The 20,000-nt window shown below is 43.2% G+C and overlaps 2 protein-coding genes across 3 annotated transcripts in view; one reads left to right on the forward strand and one right to left on the reverse strand.

The window, feature by feature from the left end:
* The window catches only part of msh4 (mutS homolog 4), a 130,777-nt gene extending 128,958 nt beyond the window's left edge, over positions 1 to 1,819 (forward strand). The window contains exon 19 of the mRNA XM_043700068.1: positions 1,469 to 1,819. Within this exon, the coding sequence (XP_043556003.1) occupies positions 1,469 to 1,663 (195 nt within the window). The 3' untranslated portion in view covers positions 1,664 to 1,819. The remainder of the gene's footprint in view (positions 1 to 1,468) is intronic.
* A 716-nt stretch (positions 1,820 to 2,535) lies between these two features.
* On the reverse strand, positions 2,536 to 18,309 carry LOC122554099 (ankyrin repeat and SOCS box protein 17-like). Of its 2 annotated transcripts, none has more exons than XM_043698573.1 (3): positions 9,846 to 10,249; positions 6,336 to 6,615; positions 2,536 to 2,942 (listed from the first exon to the last, which is right to left on the reverse strand). In XM_043698573.1, the coding sequence occupies exons 1-3, from the start codon at positions 10,232 to 10,234 to the stop codon at positions 2,736 to 2,738; spliced, it is 876 nt and encodes a 291-aa protein (XP_043554508.1). In that variant the 5' UTR covers positions 10,235 to 10,249; the 3' UTR covers positions 2,536 to 2,735. The 2 variants fall into 2 exon arrangements, 1 of the variants encoding a protein (XP_043554508.1); XR_006312915.1 differs by lacking the exons at positions 6,336 to 6,615; positions 9,846 to 10,249 and adding exons at positions 17,600 to 17,743; positions 18,209 to 18,309 and having other exon boundaries at positions 2,859 to 2,942.
* Positions 18,310 to 20,000: the final 1,691 nt, after the last annotated feature.

The following is a 20,000-nucleotide window of genomic DNA, read 5'->3' on the forward strand; positions in this document are numbered from 1 at the left end:
CATCCCCTGCATTTTGCTACCCCATTCTATGCATCCTAATTCCTGCCTAATTGCATTATAATTGCCCTTGCCTCATCGATAACTCCTGACCTGTGGCATGTACCTATCCCTTTCCATCGCTAAACTAAACGTAACTGAATTATGGTCACTCTCTCCAAAGTGCTCACCTAAATCAAAACCCTGGCCTGGTTCATTACCAAGCACCAGATCCAAAGTGGCCTCCCCTCTTGTCGGCCCTTCGACATACTGTGTCAGGAAACTCTCCTGTACACATTGGACAAAAACTGATCCATCCGACGTACTAGAGTTATAGCATTTCCAGTCAATGTTGGGGAAGTTAAAGTCCCCCATAATGACAATCCTGTTCCTTTCACTCCTACCCAGAATACCTTTGCTAAACCTCTCTTCCCCCTCCCTGGAACTCTGCGGAGGCCTATAAAAAAACTCCAAGCAGCGTGACCTCTCCTGTCCTGTTTCTAACCTCAGCCCACACTACCTCAGTAGACAAGTCCTCATCAAAATTTCTCTCAGCCACCGTTATACTACCCTTGATGAACAATGCCACACCTCCCCCTCTTTTACTGCCTTGCCTGTTCTTAATGAAAGATCTAAACCCTGGATCCTGCAACATTCATTCCTCACCCTGCTCCATCCATGTCTCCGAAATGGCCACAACATCGAAGTCCCAGGTACCTATCCATGCTGCATGCTCACCTACTTTATTCCGGATACCTCTGGCGTTGAAGTAGACACACTTCAAACCAGTTCGTTGTCTGCCAGCACATTCCTGTGACCCTGAAATTCTTCCCTGTCCTTCCTACTTTCATCCTCCTGTGCACTGCAACTACACCTCTGGTTCCCATCCCCTTGCTGAGCTAGTTTAAACCCAAAGAGCACCAGCAAATTTCCCACCTTATTAGTACCCTTCTGGTTCAAGTGAAGACCATCCTGTTTGTACAAGTCCCACCTTCCCCAGAATGAGCCCCAATTATCCAAGAACCTGAAACCCTCCCTCCTGCACCATTCTTGCAGCCACGTGTTCAGCTGATATATCTCCCTGTTCCTTGCCTCGCTATCACGTGGCATGGGCAACAAACCAGAGATAACAACTCTGCTTGTTCTAGCTCTCAGCTTCCACTCTAGCTCCGTGAAATCCTGCCTTACATCCCTATCCCTCTGTTCATATAGTGTCCTGGATTCTTGCATTTCGACCTGAGATAGCAAGTAGAACCTTATTTAACATCTAATCTGAAACACATTCCATTCCATTAGTGCAATACTGCACCACCTCAGTACAAGACTGCAAATGTCATTTCAGATTATCGCTTGTCTGGAGTAGCAGTCAATTCCACAACCATCTCACTCACAGATGAGATTGCTGTCCATTGAACCATGATTGATCTTATAAATATGACTATCTGTGGTAGTAGTCTGATTTTTGATTTTGCTTTTTTTGGCTGAATTGCAGCGTAAACAAAGAAACACTGCTGAGTCGCTGCAGCAGAGAGCAATGCATCAACTGGCCACCAGGCTGGTGCAGACAGCAAGAAACTCATGCTTGGATCCAGATCGGTTGAGGATGTACCTAACGGGCCTCCGGAAAAGGTATGAAGCAGACTGCCTCACAGCCCAACAATCTCCGCATGCAGATGCATCCCTCTGAGAACATTTTAGTTCTAAACAAGAATGAAACCATTTAATAATGAACGTTCCAAAGTATCGTGGTTATTTGAAAAAAGTGTTGGATCAGATTTGCTGCCAAAATAAAGGTGCCACTAACGTGTGATGCACCAGTGGATTTTTGACACGGAAGTGAGCTTGGAATCACCACAAATCACTGGCTGATTTCCAATGCTCTGTTGTCAGCCTTATATAAACAACAGTTCATCCATAAGTTCCATAAAGTTGTAACACTTGTGCATCAATTACCTATTTATCTCACTGAAGAGTCAGGGCAGCTGATTAAGTACCCTTTATTTGATGAGATTTACCTGCTACCCAATTTCTCAGGCTCAGAAGTGAAAGAGTTTAAATTGTGGCATTTCATTTCTGCAGATTGTAAACTGTTGTTGACAATTTTTTTAAAAAATTGTCCTTTCTGCTTTCTCTTTTAGTCTATTGTTAATTCTTCTGTCTTTATTTCTCTTTCTGCCTCAGATTTTAGTCCAATGCATTATTTATTTTACTATTTTCTCGTTCGATTTCTCAACATTCCATTTTCATTGACACAGGAGACAGATGGGTCCCACTACCCCCTCACTATGCTTTCACCGAGCTTGCACTTGCAGCAATTGTAGTGCAAATTATATTGAGCTGAAGGGTGAAAGGAAATGTCCAAATTGATTGAGTATATACCACAGGATACTCCACTCCTGAGAGTTCTAGTGTAAAGTTTTATCACAGGTTTAACTTCATACAAATTTAAAGTTTGTAAATTAATCACTTTTTTTGAACTCTGTCATTTCAGTTTCTGTACAAAGTGTGAAAACCTTTCCACAGAGTTGGTAAGGAAAAAAAATAAAACAACTGCAAAAATTGTTGGAAATTTTGAGTTTATTGCATGTTGTGCAGCGCTAGAACGCAATGTAAACGATGTAATAATGAATTGGTTCTTTTTTCTCTCCTGAAGGGTCGGGATTTCTTTTCTTCTCTCTGTTGTCCCGGTCCCCAATTTGTTAAAACAGGCTGGCAGCCAAGAGAAGGGGTAGGTAGGGAGGAGGGAGATCTCTTCATCTTTATCTTTCCAAATTCAAGTAATTCTGAAGCAATTTGGGTAGCGGCAACAAAGAAATTCCTTTAGGCAGCCCACTATTGGCTAGCAGGGAGCTTCGAATAGACATTCTGCAAAGGTGAAGGAGCTCACAAGGCTCTTGATATCTTGTCACAGGGATGTAATCCAACCAGTTAGAAACGAGAAGTTGCCGTCTAAAACTAATATACGCCTGAAAACAGAAGAAGGGGAATGCATTATACTTACTATCTGCCTTTAATATCCTGATCCTTCTGTACACCTTTTCCTGCCATAAAGTTGTGTCTCCACCTTCTTTCTGAAGGTGTCTAATAATGGTTTTATTTTAAAATTCACAGCTTGTTTTCACATCCCTTCGTGGTCTTAGCCCTTGTTTATCTCTGGTATCTCTTCCAGCTTTCCAAGATCTGTACTTTTCCAGCTCTGGCATCTTGAGGATTTCTAATTTTAATCATTGGTGGCCATAGTTTCAGCTCCTCGAGCCCTAGATTCTGAAATTCACCCTCTAAACATCTTTGCCTCTCTCTCCTCCTTTAAGGTGTCCTGTAAAACCTCTTTGGCTAAGCTTTTGGTAATCAGCCTAATATCTTCTTGTGTAGCCTGTGTACTGTATTGGGACCTTTTACTATATCAAAGGTGATTCATAAGTGCAGGATTTTTAAAAAAAATCTATATTATGGGAAGTATTCTGCAGATACTGGTTGTTCTCTGGTATACTGGAGAAAACTTTAAAGCTTCAAACCTTTCCATTGCGAATCAGTTCACTCATGAAAGGCAGCAAACCAGCAAGGCCCCAAGCCAGACCTCACCTAATATGCACATTGTTATCTGTATTCTATTCTTGCTCCTTTCCACATTTTTCCCTGCCTAACATCACTTGTTTTGTGTAACTGTACCATAAGAATTACAACAATTTAAGAAAGTGGCTTAGCACCATCTTCTCAAAAGCAATTAGGAATGGACAATAAATTCTTTCCTTGCCAGCAGTGTGCATGTCCCGTGAACAAATAAAGGCTATAGGGAGGTCTGGCAGCATTATGAATAGAGAAACAGTGTTAATGTTTTGAGACTGGTATGTTTTTCATAACAGTCCAAGGATAAGTGTTCTGAGGAAGAGGCAGATCAGACTTGACACCTTAACTGTTTCTCTTTCCAGAGATGCTGCCAGACATGCTTAGATTCTCCAGTATTCTCAATTTTCAGCATCTGCAGTACTTTTCCTTTATTAAATAAACGTCTCTTTGTCTCCCTCTGATATAGAATTCCTACTGGTTGGAAGCAGGCTATTCAGTTCATTGAGCCCACCCTGACCCTAAGCATATCCTACCCTAACCCTGCATTTCCCATGGCTAATCCATCTAACCTACACAACTCTGGGCAATTTAGCATGGCCAATTCACCTAACCTGCACACCCTTGGACTATGTGGGAGGAACCCGAAGCACCTGGAGTAAACCCACAAAACACAGGGAGAATGTGCAAACTCCACACAATCACCTAAGGGTAGAATCGAACAGGAGTCCCTGGCGCTGTGAGGCAGCAACGCTAACCAGTGAGTCACCGTGCCTCCCTTGTTTCCCTCTTCCTTCCCAAATGATGATATCAGGATGTTACTCTGGCATATGGATCATTAAGCAGAAGTCATAGGTATTTTAACAAATGGTCAAAAGAACTAGGGGAAGTACAAAAAATTTCTTAACACAGGATTGTTAACAACTACTTACAATATCTGAAGTGGTAATGAAATGAAATTAGTTTTCAAAAACTATTTGGCTATGTGCTTGAAGAGGATTAATTAGCAAGGTTGATGGAGGAGAATACTGGAATGAGGGACTGTATAGGACAGAACCAGAACAGACATAATAGCATGAACACTGTTCCTTGGAGGTATGAATTCATGGTTTCTAAATCAGTGGGACACAGAGTCAGTTATCAGTTTCTGAAGCTTGGAGAATGGTGCCCTGATGTTCCGCTCTCTTTCTCTCCCTTCATGCCAGAAGGATATGGGCCAGTCAACGCTATATTGGGAACTTTGGTCACAAGATGGGCCAGTGCCAGGGTTCCCTCAACAGAGAAAGATAGAATGAGGTGGGATGTCTTACCGAGACCTGTTCACCTTTAATTCTACACAACTAAACCAGCTGCCACTCCCACCTACCTCTCAAGAAAATCTCCAGCATTCCCCAGGCAGTGGAATTCACTCTCCACATGGGATCTAAGCATTTTCAAAGAGTTTGTTAATTTTGGAAAGGAGAATAAAAAAGCAGGGTATTATTTCAACAGAGAAAAACTAAAGAAAGCTGCAACACAAAGGGACTTGAGGTACATGTGCATGAAATACAAAAACACAGTTGCAGCAGGTAATCAGGAAGGAGAGTGAAATGTTGGCCCATATTTAAAGACAGGAGAAAGTGAGGACTGCAGATGCTGGAGATCAGAGCTGAAAAATGTGTTGCTGGAAAAGTCCAAGGAGCAGGAGAATCGACGTTTCGGGCATAAGCCCTCCTGCTCCTTGGATGCTGCCTGACCTGCTGCGCTTTTCCAGCAACACATTTTTCAGCTCATATTTTAAGGCAGTTGGAGTATAAGAATAAGGAAGTCTTGCTGCAACTTTACACGGTGCTGTGAGAGCACATCTGGAATACTGTGAGCAGTTTGGTTCCCTTATTTAAGGAAAGATGTAATTTAAGTGGAGGCAGTTCACAGAAAATTCACTAGAATTATCCCCAGTGTGGAGGGATTGTATTATGAGCAAAGGCTAAACAGGTTGGAAGTCTACTCACTGGAGTTTAGAAGAATGAGAGGTGACCTCATCAAAACATACCAAATTCTTAAGGGGCTTGAACAGGGAAAATACTCAGAGGATGTTTCCCTTCATGGGAGAGTCTAGGACCCAAGAGCATAGTCTCAGAATTAAGAGGTGCAATTTAAGACTGAAATGAGGAGGGATTTCTTCTCAGATGTTATGAATCTTTGAAACTCCTTGCTACAGTGAGATGTGGGGGCATAGTCCTTGTGTGCATTCAAGGACTGATTGATAATCTATCAGGGAATCAAAGGTTCTGGGAAAAAGGAAGGAAAGAAGAAGACGTCAGGAGTGTCAGATCAGAATGGCTAAGCAGGCATGAGGGGCCAAATGACCTATCCCTGTTCCTATTTCTTAAGGTCTCATACATACCTCTACAACCATCAACCTTAAAACAACAGCTTGTATTTTTATAGAGTCTGTACATCATATCATTCCCCAATATGTTTAATCAGAGTGTTTTGCGGAATTTGACACTGAGCAATGTAAATTGATATTAAAATGTCAGATGGCCAAAGAGATAGTCTATAATGAGAATCTTAAAGCAGAAGAGAGAGGGTTTTAGGGAGGGAACTTCAAAGCTTATGGTCCAGGCATCAGAAAGCATGGCTGTGAATTGAGGAATGATGGAAATCAGTGATGTATAAGAATTGGAGAAGCACAGAGAACCTGGTGATTGTAGAATTGGAGAAGGTTTCAGAGACAGGAAGGGATGGAGGGAGGCTTGTGAGAAAACAAACACATTAACTCAAAAATGAATCTTGCCGCCAGAAGAACGTACCTTGATTTGTGCGACATTAATGTGATACATCACTCTAACGCATAAACCGAGACACAGTTTTGCCTCCTCGATGAGTTTTGTTGACTCAAGGTCATGTACCCTTGCTACTGATGTTGGGTAGAAGAGGATGATGAGGATTGTGGACATGGGACTTTCCTCCCTCTCTAGTATCCCATACTGGAATAAAATCTTCAGAATGTCTGACTGCCTGTTTTGAGCTACAAAGTGTAAAGGGGTCACACCGCTCAGTGGGTTTGGATTGTACACTGGTGTGAAGGTTCTGAAATGCAAACAGGAAATTCAGAAACCCACTTAATAATGACACGTTAAAAGTAGCTTCTACTATAGTTTAACATTTGCTCACAATTTTAAAGAATTGTGCATGTTATTCAAATGCCAGTAGGACATTGAGGCATTGATTAAAAGTGTTGCTGGCTAACAATTTTGGAACTCCCTCTCTAATGGCATTGTGGGTCTATCTACACCAAATTCTACTATAGTTTAATATTTGCTCACAATTTTAAAGAATTGTGCATGTTATTCAAATGCCAGTAGGACATTGAGGCATTGATTAAAAGTGTTGCTGGCTATCAATTTTGGAACTCCCTCTCTAACGGCATTATGGGTCTACCTACACCTACACAGCGGTTCAATAAGGCAACATTTTGTCAAACACAATTAGAATGGGGAATAAATGGTGGCCCAGTCAGCAATGCCCTCATCCCATGAACAAATAAAAAATCTTACTTTTAGATCTTTGAATGTTCTGATGATTTTTGCATTTTAATGTTGTGTTCATTTACTGTCATTTTGAAACAAAGCAAAAATGGGAATTACCTGTAGAACAGTTTGACTATAAAAATTATGTAAAAAGATAGAGAAAGAGCAGAAAGTCAGAGAGGGAAGTAGTTATGGTCGAAGTTTGAATGAATACCACAATGTCAGCGAAAACATTTGCTTTTGAAGTTGCACCATTTATTGTAATCATGAAAACCAAGTTAAAAAAGGGAAACATTGTTAGCATAGGTTTCTCATGAAAGTTCTATTCATGGTTTTTTTGCATTAGGAGCTTAATATGGATGAGGCAACAAGTATCTATGAGGCAGAACTCCACTCCATTGTCATTCTGATTAGCTAAAGCCAGCCAGTTCTTGTGACATTTCATAGGAAGTGTTTGATATTTATCAAGTGGAGGTGAATCGGGGTCATAACCAAAAACAATTAACAAAAAACATCCAATAGGGAATAGAGGAGAAATGTCTTTCCTCAGAAAATGAGAATATGCAACTGACTATTACGAGGAACGGTTAAGGGAATAGTATGAATGTATTTAAGGGGTTTTGATAGAGTAAATAAAGAGAAATAGTTTCAGTAGGGACAAGAAATGGTAACCAGAGGACACAGACAAGGTCATTGGCAAAGAACTGGAGGCAACACAAGGAAACCTTTCATGATACAGTGGACTATCAGGCTCTGGAATGTAACATTTGAAAGGTCAATACAGCAGATTCAATAATAATGTTCAAAGAGAATTAGATTAAAACTTCCAAAAGAAAATTTTGGGGGATGATAGAGAAAGAGCAGGGGAAGAATTAATAATAACTCTTTTAAAGAGCTAACATAGCTCAATGGGCTGAATAGCCCACTCTTTATCATTCTGTGATTGCACTCATAGTTTAAATTGTACTGGGCAAAGAGAGAAAAATTCCTTGGGGAGAGTGTAAAACTTCCTTTCTGAACTCTCAGTGTGTCAGTTGTCAGCAGGGATGCTGTGTCTAGGCCTGTACAAACATGTCACACAGCCCTCAGTTAGGCAGAAGTATTCCAGTTGGAGACAGGCTGGCTGAAACTGAAAACATCTGCCATGTTTTCAGCTACAGAATAAATAGCTGTTTGAATCTCCCGTTGTGAGGTTTAATTCTGTTTGAAATAATCCCAAAAGGTTTTTTTCTTGTTGCAATGCTCCAAACTCTTAGAATCACAAATAAAATCACAAACCTACAGCTTTTGTGCAAGACTCAAATGATCAAAAAAGTAATAGCAATATATATTTAGGTAACATGGTTAACATATGAACACAAAGTATCCCACAGGAATGTAATAATTAACATGACATATTCCACAAAATATAATTAATACACTCAACTTCAAAAGCATGCCCAGATGAGGATTGTTGCATGAACATAGCATCTGTGGCTTAGTCAGAAAGTTGATTTCAAGTCCCATAACAGCGTCTTGACCATACAAATCTTTACTGATACTCCAATCCAGTTATTTAGAAAGTACTTCACACTGCTGGGGTGGTATTGGGGGTTGGGGGAGATGTTGGGGTTCGTTGCTCAGATCTTCAGGATAACACATTAGACAAATGCCCTGTATGTCTTGTCATGTGGACATGAAAGAGCAGAAGAGCTCTCCCCAGTGGCTTGACCAATACTTATCCCTTGCTAAAATCAGATAATCTGGTCGTTATCACATTGTTGAAGTTGGCATCATGCTGTGTGCAAATTAACTGCTGCACTTTGTACATAACAACAGTGACTATACTTCAATAAAGCACTTTTTAAAATTAATTTGGGATGCGGGGGTTACTGAATCATTTCTGCTTTATTTTCCTACCCAGCAATACTATCTTTCGACATGAGATGATTGTCAATTGTCACCAATATCTTTTAGAGAAGAAAATTACTTGCATGACTTCGCCTGACATGTGACTCCAGACCTACAGCAATGTGGTTTACTCTTAATTCCAGATATTAGAAACCAAATCCAAGAAATTGCCCATATACCATTTTGATGGTGTAAATTTAAGAACTTTGATAACTTTAGAGATTGAAAGTATCAGCAATAACTCTTTCTGGAATAAATTGATTCCTGAAATGAAAGGGACAAGGAGGAACTGGTATAAAGGAATTAAAAGCGCCATGCTATTTAACCACCCCTGGGAAGAAGGAATCAAAGCAACATAAACAAACTGTTTATTGGAAGAGAGGAGGTAACATTGCTTTCCTCGTGACAGATGAGCAATTAAGACCACGTGGAAAAGAAATGGTCCTGAAGTAAAGTGGTTAATTACAGGACAGATTGTTTTAAACAGTTAACTCCAAATGTAATAAGGAACAGGGAGCTACTTCTGATAAGAAGGAAAGATACAGACTTGAGGTCTATGGAAGTGTAATCAGTGTTGGAGATGAAAGAATCTAAAGGATTATCAATAATATCACACCACAAACTCAAAAGAGTGAAAATTGTATGAGAATTGTAATATTCAATTCAAATTCCATCATCTGCTATGGCAGAATTTGAGCCTGGCTACCCAAAACATTAGTCTATAGGTTAAGAGTCTATCAATAATACCACTAGGTCCAGATATCATGGGAGGTACAGTATAAATGCAAATTTTTCTTCTTTTAAAAGAGGACAATGAATGATCAATATTCAAAAGCACAATCAGAAGTGGATGCTTGGATGGAATTACACAAGAATGGTCAGTAGGCACCAATACATTACCTCCAGATCAATCCCAGCTGGTTGCCCCTAGCTCCCAGATAGCTGACAGTTTTCTCCAGTAGTTTTTGCACCAACAGGGAGCTGACCTTACGGGTAAATAGCCAGTACAGGATGGTGTTGATGCAGACCTCTGTAAACTCCAAGTAGAAACTGAGGGTTCTCTTGTCCTGGGGCTGGTGGACGAAAGTGATGTAATCGGAGAGGAGGGAATCGAAACCCGGTGCGTCGATGTGGCGGAGGATGTTCGATAGGGTATGGTAAACGAGTGGCTCCCAGTTGCGGTATATTGGACCCAGTAACCTCTTCACAGCCACTTTCTCCAGCAGCTCCCCAAAAACAGTCTGCCGCACTTCTAGCTCTTTACAGCACCTTTCAGCGTCGTCAGACATGCCCCTCCAGGACACACACAGACAGCAGGGTCTTAGCACCGAGTCCCCTCTCACTGCAGGTTACCAGGTCCCTTTGCTTATAAAGGCCTCAAATCAACTGTGACATCTTCTTTTGTTACATAAACTGAATTTTGACATAGTTGACAAGGTGACATCATAAAATGCCCTAGAAGGGCTTCAAACTTCATGAAGGGGTTTTGATAGGCTAGATGCAAAGAAAATGTTTCCACTCACAGACGACCCAACACTAGACAGCCTTAAATTCAAGACTGCCACTAATAAATGCAATAGTGAATTTAAGGGATACATCTTAGAGTCATAGAGATGTACAGCATGGAAACAGACCGTTCGGTCTAACCCGTCCATGCTGATCAGATATCCCAACCCAATCTAGTCCCACCTGCCAGCACCTGGCCTATATCCCTCCAACCCTTGCTATTCATATATCCATCCAAATGCCTTTTAAAAGTTGCAATTGTACCAGCCTCCACAACTTCCTCTGGCAGCTCATTCCATACACGTACCACCCTCTGCCCCTTAGGTATCTTTTATATCTTTCCCCTCTCACCCTAAACCTATGCCCTCTAGTTCTGGACTCCCCCAAGCCAGGGAAAAGACTTTGTCTATTTATCTTATTCATGCCCCTCATAATTTTGTAATCCTCTATAAGGTCACCCCTCATCGTCCGACGCTCCAGGGAGAACAGCCCAGCCTGTTCAGCCTCTCCCTATAGCTCAAATCCTCCAACCCTGACAACATCCTTGCAAATCTTTTCTGAACCCATTCAAGTTTCACAACACCTTTCCGATAGGAAGGAGACCAGAATTGCACGCAATATTCCAACAGTGGCCTAACCAATGTCTTGTACAACCGCAACATGACCTCCCAACTCCTGTATTCAATACTCTGACCAATAAAATAAAGCATACCAAATGCCTTCTTCACTATCCTATCTACCTGCAACTCCACGTTCATGGAGTTATGAACCTGCACTCCAAGGTCTCTTTGTTCAGCTACACTCCCTCAGACCTTACCATTAAGTGTATAAGTCCTGCTAAGATTTGCTTTCCCAAATTGCAGCACTTCACATTTATCTGAATTAAACTCCATCTGCTACTTCTCAGCCCAGTGGCCCATCTAATCAAGATCCTGTTGTAATCTGAGGTAACCTTCTTCATTGTCCACTACACCTCCAATTTTGGTGTCATCTGCAAAGTTACTAACAGTACCTCTTATGCTCGCATCCAAATCATTTATGTAAATGACCAGTAGTAGAGGACCCAGCACCGATCCTTGTGGCATTCCACTGGTCACAGGCCTCCAGTCTGAAACACAATCCTCCACCATCACCCTCTGTCTTCTACCCTTGAGCCAGTTCTGTATCCAAATGGCTAGTTCTCCCTGTATTCCGTGAGATCTAACTTTGTTAACCAGTATCCCATTGGGAACCTTGTCGAACGCCTTACTGAAGTCCATATAGATCTCATCTACTGCTCTGCCCTTATAAAATCTTCTTTGTTACTTCTTCAAAAAACTCAATCAAGTTTGTGAGACATGATTTCCCATGCTCAAAGCCGGGTTGACTATCCCTAATCAGTCCTTGCCTTTCCAAATATACGTACATCCTATCTCTCAGGATTTCCTTCAACAACTTGCCCACCACCGAAGTCAGGTTCACTGGTCTATAGTTCCCTGGCTTGCCCTTACCACCCTTCTGAAACAGTGGCGCCACTTTAGCCAACCTCCAGTCTTCCGGCACCTCGATGATACAATTATCTCAGCAAGAGGCCCAGCAATCACTTCTCTAGCTTCCCACAGAGTTCTAGGGTACACCTGATCAGGTCCTGGGGATTAATCCACCTTTATGCCTTTCAAGACATCCAGCACTTCCTCCTCTGTAATATGGACATTTTGCAAGATGTCACCATCTATTTAACTGCTTTCTATATCTTCCATACCCTTTTCCACAGTAAATACTGATGCATAATACTCGTTTAGTAACTCCTCCATTTTCTGCGGCTCCACACAAAGACCACCTTGCTGATCTTTGAGGGGCCCTATTCTCTCCCTAGTTATCCTTTTGTCCTTAATTTATTTGTAAAAACCCTTTGGAGTCTCCTTAACTATATTTGCCAAAGCTATTTCATGTCCCCTTTTTGTCCTCCTGATTTCCCTCTTAAGTATACTCCTACTGCCTTTATACCCTTCTAAGGATTCACTCTATCTATCCTGTCTATACCTTATATATGCTTCCTTCTTTTTCTTAACCAAACCCTCAATTTCTTTAGTCATCCAGCATTCTCTATAGCTACCAGCCTTCCCTTTCACCCTAACAGGAATATACATTGTCTGGAATCTCGTTATCTCATTTCTGAAGGCTTCCCATTTTCCAGCTGTCCTTTTACCTGTGAACATCTACCTCCAATCAGCTTTCGAAAGTTCTTGCCTAATACCATCAAAATTGGCCTTTCTCCAATTTAGAACTTCAACTTTTAGATCTGGTCTATCCTTTTCCATCACTATTTTAAATCTAATAGAATTATGATTGCTGGCTCCAAAGTGCTCCCCCACTGACACCTCAGTCACCTGCCCTGCTTTATTTCCCAAGAGTAGGTCAAGTTTTGCACCTTCTATAGAAGGTACATCCACATACTGAACCAGAAAGTTTTTTTGTACACACTTAACAAATTCCTCTCCATCTAAACCCTTAACTATGGCAGTCCCAGTCTATGTTCGGAAAGTTAAAATCCCCAACCATAACCTCCCTATTATTCTTACAGATGGCTGAGATCTCCTTACGAGTTTGTTTCTCAATTTCCCTCTGACTATTAGGGGGTCTATAATGCAATCCCAATAAGGTGATCATCCCTTTCTTATTTCTCAGTTTCACCCAAATAACTTCCTTGGATGTATTTCCAGGAATATCCTCCCTCAGCACAGCTGTAATGCTATCCCTCTCCCCGTCCTCTCTTGCCTCCCTTTCTATCCTTCTTGTAGCATTTGTATCCTGAAACATTAAGTTGCCAGTCCTGCCCATCCCTGAGTCTTGTTTCTGTAATTGCTATGATATCCTAATCCCATATTCCTAACCATGCCCTGAGTTCATCTGCCTTCCCTGTTAGGGACCTTGCATTGAAATAAATGCAGTTTAATTTATTAGTCCTACCTTGTCCCTGCCTGCCTTGACTGTTTGACTCGTTTCTGTTCTCAACTGTACCAGTCTCAGATTGATCCCTTTCCTCACTATCTCCCTGGGTCCCACCCCACTCGTTTAAATCCTCCCGAGCAGCTGTTGCAAATCTCCCTGCCAGTATATTACCCAGAGAATAGTGAGAAGATGGAACTCATTACCACATGTGAGGTGAATATTATTAAGGGAAAGGCAACAAGTACATGAAGGAAGAAAATAGGTAAATAGCATTGGGGTTCAATGAAAAGTAACAGAAGGCTTAATTGGAATATATATTCCAGCATAGGTCAATAGACTAAGGGGGACTTTTTATGTGGTTGAATTCTTTGTATTTTCACCTTTCTCGTGGTGTCGATAAATCACAAGCTACGTTTAATTTGGCTATTTATTAAGAAATCTCATTTTCAATTACTCAAACGATGCTTTAAATTTATTGCATGTAGCAACCAAAGTAAGACTTCTCAAGTACTCAAGTTAAACCTCACAACCCAACTTGGCTATTATCTGATTAATGGTGAAATCTAGCTATGAATCTCACCAACAATGGCTGTGGATGTGTGCAGGGTCTGATTCTTGTGCAATGTTGGTCTTTGAAGATCTGCTAAGGGAGAGTTTTGCAGTTGAATTCTTATACAATTTTCTCTCTTTTGAGTTTGTGGTGTGATATTATTGATACTTCTTTAGATTCTTTCACCTCCAATACTGATTACACTTCCAAAGACCTCAAGTCTGTAGCTTTCCTTCTTATCAGAAGTAGCTCCCTGTTCCTTGTTACATTTGGAGTTAACTCTTTAACAACCTGTCCTGTAATTAACCACTTTATTTCAGGACTATTTCTTTTGCACGTAGTCTTCATTGCTCATCTGTCACGAGGCAGCAGGTTATCAAGCAGTGTTACCTCCTCTCTTCCAAGAAACAGCTTGTTTATGTTGCTTTGATTCCTTTTGTCCAAAACGTCGATTTTCCTACTCCTCAGATGCTGCCTGACTTGCTGTGCTTTTCCAGCACCACTCTAATCTAGACACTAATGTTCAGTGGACACAGATGTGAATCCCGCCATGGCAGATGGTAGAATTTTAGTTCAATAACAATCTGGAATTAAGTGTCTAATGATGACCATGAAGCCACTGCCGATTGTTGAAAACATCCATCTGGGTCACTGATGTCCATTAGGGAAGGAAACTGCCATCCTTACCTGGTCTGGCCTACATGTGACTCCAGAACCACAGCAATGTGGTTGACTCTTAACTGTCCTCTGGGCAATTAGGAATGGGTAATAAATGTTAGCCTAGCCAGTTTCGTCCTCATCCCATGAACCAATAATAAAAAAGTCTCCTCTAAACCTCCTATCCCTCACCTTAAGGCCATTTACCTGATCACTGATCTTTCCATCAAGGGGAAAACATTCTCAGAATAGAATCACAGAGGGTCTTTCGATCCATCAAGTCTGCACTGACACATGAGAAACACCTGACCTTCACTCTAATCCTATTTACTAGCATTTGACCCACACCCTCGAATGTTATGACATGCCAAGTGCTCATCTGGGTACTTTTTAAAGGATTTGAGCAATTCGCCTCTATCACCCTCCCAGGCAGTGCATTCCATTCTGTGGGACTTGAACCTGGCCCTCAAATAACAGAGAATTACAAAATAGGAACAGGCCCTTCATCCCTCCAAGCCCATGCCGATCTAGGTCCTCTGTCTAAACCTGTCACCTATTTTCTAAGGATCTGTATCCCTCTGCTCTCTGTCTAGATACATCTTAGATGATACCACTACTCTCACCCCACTGGCAACACATTCCAGGCACCCACCACCCTCTGCGTAAAGAACTTTCCAAACATACCTCCCTTAAACTTTGCCCCTCTCACTTTGAACTCGTGACCCCTAGTAATTGACTCCCCCACTCTGGGAAAAAGCTTTTTGCTATACACTTGTCTATACAACTCATGATTTTGTAGACCTCAATCAGGGCCCCCCCCAAACGCTGTCTTTCTAATGAAAATAATCCTAATCTACACAGCCTCTCTTCACAGCTCGCGCCCTCCACACCAGGCAACATCATGGTGAACCTTCTCCGCACCCTTTCCAAAGAATTCACATCCTTTGGTAATGTGGTGACCAGAACTGTACGCAGTATTCCAAGTGTGGCCGACCAAAGTCTATACAACTGTAACATGACCTGCCGACTCTTGTATTCAATACCCCGTCTGATGAAAGAAAGCATGCCATATGGCTTCTTGACCATTCTATTAACCTGCGTTGCCACCTTCAGAGTAAAATGGACCTAAACACCCAGATCTCTCTGTACATCAGTTTTCCCCAGGACTTCTCCACTTACCATATAGTTCGCTCTTGAATTGGATCTTCCAATATGCGTCACCTCGCATTTGCCCAGATTGAACTCCATCTGCCATTTCTCTGCCCAACTCTCCAATATTCTGCTGCATTCTCTGACAGTCCCCTTCATTATCTGCTACTCTACCATTCTTAGTGTCATAAAGAGGTAGGCAAGAAAGCTGTTTCTTTGTTTTTTCCCCCAATAGGCCACACCAGGATTTGAACCCAATCTCTTGCCCGTCTAAACGGGTTTCATCTATGGGATTACAGACTCTGGCACAAGTGCCCCTGACCCTACCTCACTGCAGCCCTAGTATGATTCACCTTGACACTTGGTTCCTGTGTGAATCAGGAGAAAGCTGTCCCAATGGTCCAGCTACTTCTTTCCTCACTACTAGTGCCAATGCCCCGAATCAAAACACAGTTCTCTCACACCAATCTTTGAGCCACAAATTTAACTCTCTAATCCTATTTACCCAATTCTAATTGCTTGTGGAAATAAATAAGTCCAGAGACGAATACCTTTGTGGTTCTGCTTTCTAGTCCCTATTTACTCATACTCCTCCAGCAGAACTTCTTTCCTTGTCCTACATGTTATTGGTACTCAAATGGGCCATTATCATGGACCTTCCCCCTGCAACTGCTCCAGCAGTGAGCAGATAGCCTTAATCATTTGCACTATGCAGGCCATATTCTGCAGAATTGTGTTCTCAACTGCAGAGAACAATGTTCAGACATCTAACTATTGTCTCCTACCACAATCAACATTCCATCCTCACAGTGCCAGAGACCCGGGTTCAATTCCCGCCTCAGGCAACTGTCTGTGTGGAGTTTGCACATTCTCCCAGTGTCTGTGTGGGTTTCCTCCGGGTGCTCCGGGTTCCTCCCACAGACCAAAAATATGCAGGTTAGGTGAATTGGCCATGCTAAATTGCCCACAGTGTTAGGTGAAGGGGTAAATGTAGGGGAATGGGTCTGGGTGGGTTGCTCTTTGGAGAGTCGGTATGGACTAGTTGGGCCGAAGGGCCTGTTCCCACACTGTAAGTAATCTAATCTAAGCACAATTGCTCTGACAGGCTATCTGCCAATTGGCAATCTGGCACATTCACTTCCAGCGCCTCCAGCTGCTGCTGAGTACTGACCTTACAGGTGTGTGCAGTGTCTCGAGAAATTAGAGGAAATATAGACTGCAAGTATATTCTTTTGTATTTCTCCACCTCTCTGGAGTTGAACAGTTTCCTGCAACATGGTATAGTGGTCCATTTGTTCATCCTTCCTCCAATCTTTATTCTTATCCCTGAAGAACCCTGAACTTGATCAATAGTTGCATGGCTGAGCCTTCTCTTATACTACTTTCTGCATCCCCATATCTACATTGCCCATAGTCAAACTTCCAGTTGCTGACATAAACTAAATCTGAAGTACCTAGACTAAGGTGTGTGACTGCCTTCTGGAAAAATGTGCTCAGGTAACTTCCTCCCTAATGCATCATAGTATCTGAAGCTCAGATTCTAGTTTGTAAACTTGGAGCTTAGGTTCTTTGATCTATAGGCACTTGAGGTGGGTCATACTAGTTTCCACCAGCTCCCACATGTTGGCACTATACTTTGTTCATGCTGACATTTTTACTTTGCTCAATTAATGAGTTTTCAAACTTAGAACTATCAATCAATTGTGTGTTATAAGGATATTTAACTAGTTTAGTTATAGATATTTCTGTTCAGAAGTGTGACACACATTAAGTCAATGCTTAGATTGTCCCACTACCTGTTAAAAGTAGTGTCCACGTTTACTGGTACAAAATCTTAAAACACAATCACCTTTTGACTCACCTAAATAAAGATCTTTTGTTCATGCGAGGTGGGTTTTGTTGGCTGGGCCAGCATTCATTGTCTGCCCTTAGTTGCCCTTGAGAAGGTGGTGATGCTGCCTTCTTTCAACTGTGGCTGTCCATGTGCTGTGAGTTGATCTGAATGCTGTAAGAGAGAGAATTCCAAGATTTTGACACAGCTACACTGAAGGAACTACAATATATTTCAAAGTCGAGGTGGTGAGTGGCTTGGATGGGAACTTCCAGGGGGTGGTGTTCCCATGTATCTGCTGCCCTTGTCCTTCTAGATGGAAGTGCTTGTAGGTTTGGAAAATGCTGTTAAGGATTTTTGGTGAACTTCTGCACTGCATCTTGTAGATAGTACACACCGCCGCTACTGAGTTTCAGTGGTGGAGGGAGTGGATGTTTGTGGATGTGGTGCCAATCAAATGGGTTGCTCTGTCTTGGATGGTGTCAAACTTCTTCAGTGTTGTTGGAGATAAGTTTCTATGAACCAGGCACCTGAGCTTTTGTTTAAAAAGGTAAACCAGAATCTGAACTAGCTGATGTAAATGAGAGATTGCCAAAAATGTTCATAGAAAGTCCCCTCTTCCCCCTCTGAGCTTCCCACCTTTAGCCAGCAGTGACCTCAACATGGCCGACAGCAGATCCGTCACGCTCTCGCCGCCATCTTGTTGGTACCCGTAAATGATGCTGCCACGAGCTCTGCCCACGTGACCATACGTTGAAAGACGCAGCGCGGCCCGAACCGTTGACGGGATAGGGCTGATTCGTGGCCGCGCTGTATTCTGGGCAAACAGAACTGCCATTGCTGGCTCTGCTGTCGCGGCTCCTGCATCGTGCAGACCTTCCCTGGAGCACACCAACAGTCAGGCCCGACTCCGAGTACCTCCTCTCGGTCTATCCTGTCCTGTGCTCTCCTTTCCGTGAATGGGGCTGTGGATGTATGTCCCCGGGCCGGGATTAGAGCTGAAAATATGTTGCTGGAAAAGCGCAGCAGGTCAGGCAGCATCCAGGGAACAGGAGAATCGACGTTTCGGGCATAAGCCCTTCTTCAGGCCGGGATTATTCTGTTGCTCCAGGGCGGCTATGAAAGCGTCAATCTGGAGCTGGAACCAGTTCTGGGTGTCCCTGTGGCGCTGCTTGAGGACGTCCGGACGGTTGTAGCTCAGGACCATTTGTATGAAAAGGCAAGCCTTCTCTCGCTTGGACATCACCGCCCGTTGGAGCTCGGCAGCGAGGTTGCGCCGCCACAGTTCTCAGGGTACGGGACTGCTCCATAACCTGCCCATCTCCCCAGGACACCCAGCCTAGATCCTTCGGCGCCGGTTCTCGAGCAGAGCCGAACCGAGCAACGGGTGGGCAAGACTCGGCTTCAGTGGGAAGGAGTTGAGAGAGATCTGCTCAGTGGAGGACCGTAGCTGCAGCTGTCCTGTTAATGTTATGAGATGTCTGATCGCCACAGGCTGGTGATGTAAATTCTCTCTCTCGAGCTGAAAGGCGGTCACTGACTGCAATACAACGGCTGCTCAGATCCCCGCTTTCACTGGGAAAGAACACCAAGGATTGAACAGTGAAGCACAAAGACCGAGTTGGGATTTAATGCCTAGCCGGTCTCCCTAACTTTAGAACAAACTCTCGCGGTTTCACCGCTAACTGCGATCGGTGCTGTTGACTAGAAATGCTCGAACCTCAGTTCCTCTTGTACTGTCTCTCTTTGCAACAGCCACAACTCATTTTCCGAATACTCCCGGGGTCAGAAGTCGATGGAGCTCTCTCCTGTTCAGACAGAGAAGCTGTTAACTGTCCGCTGCTGAATCCTGTCCCTCCAGACTTCCGCCCCAGAGGCCTGACTTCTCCGCCTGGGGGCCGCTCTGTTAGTGCTGCTCAGCGAGCCGTCCCTTGTGTTCCTCAAACTCCTGCTCCCCACCCCCTCTTCCCATGTCTTGACCCCGAGATACCTCCCTACAATAGCCCTCGCGTCTAAACCATCGACTGGGGTCTTATGCACGCTGTGTGAGAGGGCCACTTTGTCCCGCCTTTCATTGGGCCGCTTTTTCCGGAGTCTGCCCATTTCCGATGCTTCTGAGACTCGGGGCTGTCTTGAAGGTTTGAGAAGCAATGCTTGCGGGCGTTTTTCACCCTGTAGGCTCTGTGCCCCGCTCCTGCCTTTCCTGGTCCTGCCGAGGGCCTCTGCTGCTGGTTTGGGACTGGGCGGAGATGCGATAGGGCCAACGATAGCCTTGTTGAACTGGAGCGACTTCCTCAGCAAGGTCATCTCCCTCAGAAGATGCCGGAAAGACTGGACGCGTTCACACTCCATCTTCTCCAGCTGCAGACCGCAGGTTTCCCTCTCTTTCTGCTGTTCCTCCGCTGTGCCTGGAGGGGCCTTTTCCCCATCC

The sequence above is a fragment of the Chiloscyllium plagiosum genome, chromosome 11, assembly GCF_004010195.1.
Source record: "Chiloscyllium plagiosum isolate BGI_BamShark_2017 chromosome 11, ASM401019v2, whole genome shotgun sequence".
NCBI lineage: Eukaryota > Metazoa > Chordata > Chondrichthyes > Orectolobiformes > Hemiscylliidae > Chiloscyllium > Chiloscyllium plagiosum.